General features: G+C 42.9%; 1 protein-coding gene across 5 annotated transcripts in view; it reads right to left on the bottom strand.

Annotated features, from left to right (window-relative positions):
* Positions 1-459: 459 nt before the first annotated feature.
* The window catches only part of LOC311310359 (unconventional myosin-VI-like), a 61,746-nt gene continuing 51,048 nt past the window's right edge, over positions 460-11,157 (bottom strand). For 2 of the 5 annotated variants that reach the window (XM_084439820.1, XM_084439821.1), the window contains 5 exons: positions 9,225-9,328; positions 7,010-7,141; positions 6,029-6,055; positions 2,551-2,769; positions 460-2,389 (listed from right to left, as the gene is read on the bottom strand). In XM_084439820.1, coding sequence (XP_084295946.1) covers positions 2,190-2,389; positions 2,551-2,769; positions 6,029-6,055; positions 7,010-7,141; positions 9,225-9,328 — 682 coding nt within the window. In that variant the 3' untranslated portion in view covers positions 460-2,189. Of the gene's footprint in view, positions 2,390-2,550; positions 2,770-6,028; positions 6,056-7,009; positions 7,142-9,224; positions 9,329-10,497; positions 10,537-11,157 lie in introns of all 5 variants that reach the window. The other 3 variants (XM_084439818.1, XM_084439819.1, XM_084439822.1) reach the window with 3 other exon arrangements.

Genomic DNA, 11,157 nt, shown 5'->3' with positions numbered 1-11,157 from the left:
CGATGGACATCCATATCCTGTCACTGTCATCTGTGGATAAAAAAGGATGCAGGTATTGTGGATAACTAAGCTGATTATTTTGCAATATTGTTGATGTAAATTCTCCCTGAACAGCTCCTTGCTTTTCTACTGTACATACTGTATGTGGCGATAATTTGTTGTGGTAGGTGAACAGGTTGGAATACAGTATGTTTCTAAGATGTCAAACGTTGACAAATGTTTTCTATCACAACAAGGTGCTTCTATCACAATGGGTGTGTGACATCATACACACGGCCCATTTTGTGTTCAGTATCATAGACATTATGACCTTGTTGTGTGTACGTGTGTGCTAATGCTGTTGTCAAACTACTGTGTATTATGTCAATTCTCACACCAAACGGTTGGTTCATCTGTTGCTGTTGGAAACGTCACACTGAATAATACAGGTGCCATCAGTGGGAGGAGGACAAGACTGAGTGAAACATGGAATGTGTTTATTTCATCTGTTAGAGATCAGCATTAGAAAAGTGACAGCGAAAAGGCAGTATACAAGGAATGATTGTAGTGTGTTGAGATACAGAGCATATCAAATCCAGTCTTTGTTGTACAGTACACGTTATTCCAGAACATCCCCCCAGTAGTAGACCTACATCACACTCTGGTCTGGTATTAAAGTCATACATAAATAAATAGTTAGGACTTAACTGAAGACAACATGAGTGGATAGATTTCACACTCGAACAACCAGAGCATCAAAGGGGAAGAAAAGCATAGAAAACAACCTCACAACTATCCCTCAATTACCTGAAAAGAATAGTTCTCTCACTGGAGATTGTCTCTGAATGTCGCCGTTTATGACAAAGGAAGCCCCTCTCCTCTTAGCTGTGTGTGTGACTAAATTATTGCTTAATTTTAGAGCACACAAAGAACTGTCCAAATCAAACAGATGCAAGTGCACAAACCCTTGGAGTAGAAAGATTTCTCTTTGAAAATAAATGTGTACATTCCAGTAGAAACATTACACTCTCTTTGTATCATACACTTATATAAAATATCATGTACTGTGTCTAATGTCAAATGAGATGATTTCCCTCAAGGGAAGATAACCGTGTGCTGTGGAGAATAAGCTTATGTCTTACCCCAACCAGCTTGTCATTTATTCACAGTTCACCTCGGCTCTCAAACATATCTGTCTGACAGCAAGACTCCTGTGAATTCTATATTATCTAGAACTGGTAGTCGAGAATTTCACTTCATAATTAAGGTTGATTAATACACATTTTTGACATTTTGTTCATAACTTTTGAAACATAACATTGTGTGAATAATTTGAAAACCCAAGTGGCATTTAAGTAATAGGTTGACGCACAAGTAATAGGTTGACAACAGGGAATCGTTCTTTCTTTACCTCTCTCATTAACATCAAGTCACATTATTGAATAAGACACAAACAAAAAGGAGAAAATCAACAAACTCAAAATTACATTCGGTTCGAAAGACAGAGGTAAAAAAAATGTTACAGTATTATCAAATATCATAATTGGAAACTAATTTTGTGTGCAGTTACTGGAAATTATCATTGGAGAACCTGACACTCATGTAATACTGCCACACATGAGAGAAGTGGGAGATCCAACAACTCTTTGTGCAAGTATTGTCCTGTAAAAACTACATGAAAACAATGTAAACAGCAAGTTTAAGTATGAGTGGAATTATCAACAAGCTGTTAAGACTGCAGACACAACAACAAGCCTTCAGTGTAATCAGGAATGCATCATTATAAACGTCTATGATTTAATAATATCACAACTTATTTTTGGGGAGGCAGCTTTGAAACATGTCCTACTTTCAGCAATTTACCCTGTTGAGTAGTATTTAAGGCCTCGTAGATACATTTGCAAAAATATTAAAGAAAAAAACATTGCATTTGCTTGACAAACACAACTGCATGTAATTATTCACCATGATTCCTCTGCATAGGGTTCACTGCAAATTGCCCTGCCCCAACCCTCCCGCCAAAAGTTAACTGACATGACAATTCAAAGCCAGCAAGACCAACAACATGAACAACAAAAAAGACAATGCATTAATAGCAGTTCTCTTATGACTCGAGTGCACCCAGTCAGAACACTGAATGCCCGCTGTGTTAGGTCCAGTAGCATTCTTCCCTTCACTGTGTTGAGAGGCCCGTGGCGAGTGCCAGGGCTCTACTTGAGGAGGCTCTGTAGCATGGCGGTGGCGTAGGTGGGGCGTGCCTGCCGCGTCTCGATGGCGCTGCGTAGGTACTGGATCCCCCCACAGCGTTCCCAGATCTCCTCGAACTGCCGTGGCAGGATCTCCGCCCCCCTCTTCCTGGTCAGGCCGGTCTCTTCTAGGCTCAGCTCACACATCTCCATGTCATCTTTCCCTGCACAGCACAGGAGGTCATTAGTGAATACTGACCAGCCAACAGCCATTAGTGGGATATAATTAGATGGATAAACACTTATGAGATCCTCCCAGCTTTGAGTAAGAATTCTATACCCCCCCAAAAAAACGACACACTGAGCGGATCTGTGGACCACGGACCTGCCACCAGTAGGATGGGGTGCTTGTCAGGGTGCAGTTCCATCTGCCGGGCGATCCACGGCCCGTCAAAGTGGGCGTACCACCAGCCCTTCTTCTTGTTCTGGGGGTCCTTGTACTGGTCCCCAGGCCGGATGAAAGGGATGCGGAAGTAGCGTTGCTGCCTATTCATGGCCACCTCGTGCTGCCTGGTCGGAATGGGCGGGGCTGGGTTCTGCTGGGCTGTAGAGAGAGAGTATGAGACAGTCCTTAGCCAATAGTAAGGCTGGGAGTGTGTTGCAGCTCGAGCTGGAGAAGAGGGTCAGTAAAGATCACAGAAGTTCTGATCAAAGGGATAGCAAATCAGAACTACAAGAAGCACGGCACATGTTTGGCTAAAGAGCTTGAATTATTGTATCAAAACATTAAAAAAAATACAATTAGCATAATTTATGCAAAGTGAAGTGTAAACCAAGCAATTCAAGGAGGCATCTTACAGCAGGACCAGGGAAAGACATTGGGTGCATACAGTATCCTCAGCCTGTTTGAGAAGCAGGGCAGCTTTAACCACCACAGCCTTCAGAAACTCACAGTTCCACTGCCACCCGCAAAAAATGTCCACAAGGTGTGAAAGTAGAAAGAAACTGTGCCATTGACTGTAAATATAACACCTTGGCAAACCCAGCACCTTTGTTAAAGTCTGTCAGCAAAATGGCTTGGTTATACAAACAAGTGCACAGTGAACTTGTCGTCCCCCACCCATGAAGCATGTACAGTGTTAAATGTATAAGTGGAGGGGGCTTTTCTAGTCAGATTTATCTGTAGAGCCAACATATAGGCTCATCATATATTTTGTTTGGTCTGAAATCTAAGCATTTATTCAAAAGTTGTGAATTAAAATCAGTGATTATAAAATAGTTAATATAAAAATAACTTTGTGTAGGACAAAAAATATGGAATTAAAACGACAATGTTTAAAAAAGAAGAAATAAACATGAAAAAAGGCCATACAATAAGGTGATATGATAATCTACTGGTCATTTAAAATGTGTCCACAACACAGTTTGTTTCCTTTAAGGAGTACTGTACAGTCTATGTCTCCCTCTGCTGTCTGTATAGCGGTCTGCCGCCATAGAGAATCTGTTCAATGCATCCTACAGGGTCTAAGAACAAGCACCAACAGTTCTGAACATTGTTTAGAAAGTAGACAGGCTCCTGAGTAGAATATACTATACTTTTACTGAGACACAAAGCATAGTATTTTATAAAAAAAGCAAAATCTACTGAAAAACAAGGGCTATCGACCATTACGTCTCACCCCATCATTGCCACAGACGGCGGATGTCCCCCCGACTCCATGTTCTCCATTCATCAGGGTAACATACTGGGTTACCCTCGGGTAAACAAGTTGCAAGCAAAGAAATAGGCAAAATCCAAGACAATATAAATTATTGCTTAATAGTAAAACTAAATAGTAAAACTAACCTTCACATCATCAAAATTAACCGCAAAATGATTAAAAAAAAAAAAATTGGTGTCAATGATGATGGTGGAGAGTGCTGTCTAATCTCAAATGGTGAAATGATAAATCAATAATACCATGTTTGCATATGATTTTACTAAATAGGTAGGCCTATGCATTGTTTTTTTTTTTATACAGGGACCACCCAAAAGGAAAACAGCATCAACGGCGTTGACAGAGCTCCAGAGTGCTTGCGCTTGGCACGTCAAGTCAAGGGATATTTTTAATTTTTTTATTTAGCCTTTATTTAACCAGGAAAAAATTCTCATTGAGATTAAAAAATCTCTTTTTCAAGAGAGACCTGGCCAAGATAGGCAGCAGTGCAATCCAAACACAGAGTTACAGACGCAAATATACAGAAACACAGAGATGCAACAGCAATACAGTTTACACACGTGACTTGGTGATTTGGCTATATGGATAATAGCTGACTTCGGTGAGTCAGGCAGTCAATATTGAGAGTTGCAAAACATATTTTACACCATTGGAAAGCAAAATATCTCCTCTTTTAAATTGTAGCAATAGCCTATATAAATGGCACTGCTACCGAAAATGTCATGTTGCGCATTAAATCCAAAGCAGTTATGCAGAGCCTGGCTTCCCAGGTAATACTAGTCCTGTGCAAATAGGGCTTTACTAGGTGTACAAGCTGATACATAGCCAACGTCATGAAACGACAGTTCAGATAGTAGCCTACTTTTGACATAGCAAACAAATACCACGTCTATCTGTAGCCCTGCAAATTAATTTCACTGAGTAGCCTACTAACAGCTACCACTCTCCCCCAAAGCAACATTAACATTTCATATCATTATTGTGCTCTGTCTGTAATTTGCACTCAGCATTCGCAACCAATATTTCTGCTGCAAAGCCGGCCTCTTATAGACTCTTAATGGAAGCCCTACAAACTTTGTATTAGGTTTCTTCGTGTTATTCAGGTGGTTACATACTGTTTGAACTTGATCTTAAGCGCAATTAGAGGCTTCACCCGCCCAATGTGATGTGGTTGGCTAAAAACTTTAACAAATATACACCCATGTTGCGGACGATTGGGTAAAAATTTTAACAAACACATGCCCATGGTGCGGACGACAGCCAGCCAGACAGAGAGCAAGAAATTGTAATCCCTGTCTGGCCAGCCCCTCCAGGCCCTCGGGGGCGAGACAAAAAATGAACTGTGGCAAGCGCCCCCAGGTGGTGGGATCTGGTACATGTGTAACGGACAGACAAACGCTTGAATGAATGCCCGCATGCACACACACGTACAGGGGTCAAATTAATTAATTAAACTCGATTGCATTAGGTAGGGGACAAAAAGCAGCAACCAGGAGTGAGAGATTTTTGAATGACACTTTGAACTGAACTCCTTGACAGATGCACTTGAAGTGACACCTCCCAACTTGGGCTTGTTAATTACAATATCAACTTTGCTTGTCAATGAACAACTTACCTGGCTTTCAGCTACTGCCTGACTGCCTGGCAAATTCTCTCACTTCCTGCTCAACTAAGGACTAACTGCGTGCTTCTCTTTCAATCAGCAGGTAGACTTGCTAATCCAAACACGATTTAGACTAAATGCCCTGGATGCTTTTAGCCTGCAGCTCAACATTGCTACAGTACATCACATTTGCGTTAGTATCAATAATAGCAGTCCTTAAGCTGTATGAAATCTGCCTGAATGCCTCTTCATTTGCCATCCACGTACTGTACATTAGATATCTATAAATAATGTCTGAGGTCCATCACTGTATGGCACCGAGAAAAAAAACATCTCACTGTTGAAATGTTGGTAGAATGTCTCTCTTATCAGAATCAGTGTCCTTTTGTAAATTAACTCACTACTCGGTTTAGTGACAGCAAGTAATTAAACTAGGGAGATAAGTCTTCCAAACAGAACAACACATCATTCTCAATGTCCCATGGTTAATACGGGGGTTTATCTCTGCGGTTAGTGGTGATACACAGTGGAGTACCACTTACATGCTTGTCTCACAGGAGGACGATGACCTGGAAGTAAACATGCCAAATTACATACATAAACATGATCACATGATATAATATGCATACACACATTTAGAGCTGGTGAATATTCCATTTCAGTCATGATAAAATTATCATGTACTGTATCATGAAAAAGTACAAAAGAGTGTGGACGAGACAAATAAGTTATAGATAAGGGAATAAAAACATTTTTTTAGAAAAGAGATCATGTTTCCACCCATTTGAACACCCATCACTAACATCATGGATAATAGAGGCATAATAATACTACTACTACTACTACTACTACTAATACTACTACTAATAATAATAATAATAATCTATCATCAGATTTCCTCCATGTGTCTAAGTGCTCACTGGGCTTGAATCAGAGGCATTATCGGTAAGTACTGGTACTAGAGGGCAATTCAAAGGCAAAAAACAAAGAAGACATTTCTTTACATTTTGCAAGAGAACGGTATATAAGAAAGCATTTCCTCCACATATTGTGCGTTTTGTTGGTGTGTCAGGGTTTGAACAGATACAGTGAGAAGGAAGAAGAAGAGTGTAGGAGTTTGGATTAGTGGAATCAGTAGTCTAAACACCCGGCACAATAAAATGCATCTGAGCTCCGCTCAGACGGATAGAGCTCTTTGTCGTCATGGCGACTCCCTGCGTGGCATATGGAAATGTGACCGAGCCGGCATTGAGCTGAGGAACCCATTTTGCTTCCGACAGAGCAGGCGGCTCTTCAGAGAACAATGAAGAGAGGTCAGGCCAGAGATTTGAAATGCTGCCACCTACAGTATCAGTATAACAGTAGAACAATCACTCTAAGAGCCGTCTTCCCCGCTGTGACACCCGGACCAGAATTGAGAAATGGGCCGCTAGTTGCAAAATTACTTTCTAAAAGAAGTGGAGGCATTATAGTGCTTCTGAATAGTTAAAGACCCTCCAGTGGGAGCGAGGAGCATTCCTCACCGTAGTCGGTGACAGATTTGGGAGCCCTCTGCTCGGTGTCCGTGTTGCGTTTCTTGTTCTTTGATTTCCAGGCGTGGTAGACCTTGAGGCGGCGGTGGAACTCCTCTCGACAGGCGGCCAACAGCTCGATGTCTGCAGGTGAATGTGAGTGGAGAGACATGGGTTTAGACAGAGCATGATGGCTGGCCACCGGCATGTCCACTACCAGCAACAACAAGGTCACGCACACACACACTGATGGAGAACTTGAGAAGAGCAGCACAGAGCTACAAACAGCAGTGTGATTACTGGAAGAGCAATGTCTACAGTTCCAGCATGACTATGCCCACGAGTCTGAGTTTGGCGAATGCTAGGAATATGTTACCTGCCTGACGGCATTTTGCCAACTGTAAGGTTTGGTGGAGGAGGGATAATGGTCTGGGATTATTTTTCTGGGGTTGGCCTAGGCCCCTTAGTTGGGAAGGAATGTTAATGCTTCAGTTTACGAAGACATTTTGGACAATTCTATGCTTCTGACTTTGTGGGAACAGTTTGGCGAAGGCCCTTTTCTGTTCCAGCATGACTGTGCCCCAGTGCACAAAGCAAGGTCCACAAAGGCATGGGTGGGTGAGGTTATTGTGGAAAAACTTGACTGGCCCACACAGAACCCTGACCTCAACCCCATTGAACACCTTTGGTATGAACTAGAACAGAGATTATGCGCTAGGCTCTCTCATCCAACACCAGTGTCCGACCTAAAAAATGCTCTTCTGGATGAATGGTCAAAGACAGACAAACACCGGAATCTAGTAGAAAGCCTTCCCAGAAGAGTGGAAGCTGCAAATGGGGGACCCACTCCATATTAATGCCTATGAATTTAGAATGGGATGTTATAAAAGCTCCTGTAGGTGTAATGTGTAAGTGTTCCAATACTTTTGTCCATGTATATATATATATATATCAAGACCGTTTTTCATCTCAGCGATGCATATCATCATCGTTTGCATACCACGATATCTCGTGGCACGATATATCATTACACCCCTTGTATTTAATGACTCTCCTAGACAGAGTTGATGGGGGGCTGAAGAGCATCATCTGTATTCTGGCCATGCCCTGGTCTCTTCTGGTGGTGGATGCCTGGCCTGTTAACTGTTAAACTACTCATGTATTTGTGACCATGTGGGTCAGCCTGCAGGGCTGCTTTTCTTTCCCATTAATTTCCTGGCCACCTCTTGGCCCTCACAGGCAGCAGCTCCAGCCTCCTTGAGAGTACTAAAAGATGTATCCAGAAGAGGAACAGCCTTAAAGGACAATGCTCGTTTTTGACGTTTGACTCACCGAGATCACGTTGGTGTAGTTCGGAGGCATGTAGAAGAAATGTAAAATCCAGCGCGAGCCAGTATGCATGTAATGGCGGTGGTGGGGGCACTGAGAATGCAGTTTCTAAAAATCTATTTTCTGCTGCGAAACGGTTGTTTTTATCAATCTGTCTTTATGAATCGCTAGTTGTGCTTACATAGAGCTTAGGCCTGTTGTGGTTTTTCACATGCCTCTGTAATATGATCTTTAGAAACATCTTTAGACACGAAATAGCTTCCTCGCTTGCTCCAGCACGCATGCGCACAGCGTGCTGGAGCAACGATTGTGCGCATGCGTGCTGGAGCAAGTGGGGAAGATATTTCGTTTCGAAAGACGTTTCTAAAGATCATATTACAGGTCATATTACAGAGGCATGTGAACAACCACAACAGGCCTACGCTCTATGTAAGCACAACTAGCGATTGATGAAAACAACCGTTTCGCGGCAGAAAATAGATTTTTAGAAACTGCATTCTCGGTGCCCCCACCACCACCATTACGCGCTGGATTTTAAATTTCTTCTACATGCCTCCGAACTACACCAAAGTGATCTCGGTGAGTCAAACGTCTTATAATATGTCGTAAATAAGGTCCAGGTTGTCAAAAACGAGCATTGTCCTTAAGATCCATCATTAAAATGTTTTTGTGCTGTTGTTTTTTTTTTTTTTACAGAATGTTATGTTCAACAGATATCAACAGATAAAATAGTAAGCTACGCTTTGCATAAATAAATTAAAGTACAGCAAGCACACCTGATGCTATCATGGCTAACTCGAGTTTTCAATATAGTGTGACATTCAATTCACTTCTAAACTGCAGTAGTGCAAAAAGTTTGTGAAAATGTTTTAAGCAGGGGTAGAAACATGGTTCTTACCACAGGAGGTGTTGATGGCGTCCCTCAGCTCGGCGTACTTCCACTTGCTCAGCTCGTACTTCTTGGTGCCAGCGGCGGCCTTGGTGGCCTGGACCTGTGGGCCTCTAGTAGGGGACAGACACAGGCAGGAGAGTGGGGGTCAATGCCACAACATACCACAGGGGGGCACACAGGTTGGAGAGGAGAGCCACATGGAGGTCAGGCGTCTGAGGATCCATACTCCACCTCTGGGCAGAGAAGGAGACTATTTAATTTGTTGTTTGGGGGAAGAGTTAAGGAAATCAATGAAGCTTGTCACGGTAGCTACTGTATGGATTTACAAGATGGCACAAGATGGAGCCATTGAGGGGGTGGAGATGGTATCATGAAAATGCATGCTTCTAAGCCAGTGTTTTCTACAACAGTATGTTGGAAAGAAAAAAAAGAGTGGCCCTCATTCTGATAAAATAAACGGTAAATTTGACAGTGAGAGTATACTTCTCGTCTCCAGCTGCAGGCCCCATCAGTGGGGCTCCTGTTCTCTGCTGCCTGGCACAGCTGACAGGCCTAATTAAGCCATGACTGGGATTTGCCCCTTATAGAACACTGTGGAGCAAGTGTCCGCCACACCTAAGGCCTCCCACTCTTTAATCCTACTGGCTGACTGAGCCTCTCCATTAGGCAGGCTGGAGTAACACTCAAAGGAGGCTATATTCCAGGTTTCCCAGAAACACATGGAGTCGGTAACCTTGGGCCAGCAGGAGGGACACCTTCTGCCCACACATCCCCAGCCATGCGTCTGAGGTGTAGTGGGAGGAAACCTGAGCCAATTAGCATCAGAGCGAGTGATGGTGTCTCGGGAGATCAAGTGGTGTGGTGCCTCCGGGCAACATAACTCCTTCACACTCACTCTCTAGGTGACAGGCTAAAGAGCTGTTAACTATTAACTACAGTGTAGCAGCTCTAGCCATGGTATCAGAGAAGTTCCCAGAAAGGTTTGCTCTTCTTCTTTCCTCGTGTTGTTGCCCCTCATTAGTAATCACGTTCCAGTACATTTAGAAAATGCTGAATTAAAAAATAAGAGATAGATCTCCATTATTATGCAGATTTATACAGAATTACCCCCAAATTAAAGAACAACTTGATATACAGTATTATGCAGATTCACAAATCAAATTTTTTTCATCCCCAATTACAGGTATTTCGTGAGATTTGAAAAGACGGTGAAGATCGTCACAGATTTCAGTCATGGAACATTCTGGGGGGAGGGGGGAGGGGGTAACAATCTACCCACCTAGCCAGAAGCTCTGACATTTCCTTGGCCATTTCGTCCCTAAAAGAACACGGTGATCCCAGCATAGAAGAGTTAGAATGCCAGTCAATGTTACTACTGAGCCACTGTCAAAAGCAGTAACAAAAAAGAAAACATTGTTTTTATACATTTGCTACTCTATCAGTTTTTAAGTGGAGGAAGAAGAGGAAGAAGAGGTGTAGAGTCACGGAGAAACATATTTGTGTGTGACCAAGAAGGTAACACGCTCTCTCTCTCTCTCTCTCTCTCCCTGATTCCGTGACCACTGCACTGCTGCTTCATTATCATCCTTCTTTCCAGGGGTCTGTTCCATTTTGTGACTCGCTGGGGGGACCCCCTCCGTCGCCTGACATATGCCGTCTGAGCCTCCGTGTGTGACACAGCCGCGGCCCGTCAGAGCCCAGCGTGCAGACCCTGGGGCTCCGCTGATTAAACTCACTCCCGTTGTTTTAGGGATGAAACAGTTCTATAATTAGCCGACTAATGATAAATTGACTTTTATCTCCTGGATTAGGTGACCTGATGCGCCAGATGGAGAAACAGAATGCGAGCTTGCAACAGGACATCAGGACGGTTAGGAGCCTTTGTGTGAAGATTCTCAGTGAACCTGCTTCATTTCTAATAGCTACAAAACTAGCACAG

This window comes from Borostomias antarcticus, assembly GCF_949987555.1.
Source record: "Borostomias antarcticus genome assembly, chromosome: 6".
In the NCBI taxonomy this organism is placed as follows: Eukaryota; Metazoa; Chordata; class Actinopteri; order Stomiiformes; family Stomiidae; genus Borostomias; species Borostomias antarcticus.
The sequence above is the reverse complement of the archived record's forward strand: the minus strand, read 5'-3'. Positions and strand labels throughout refer to the sequence as shown.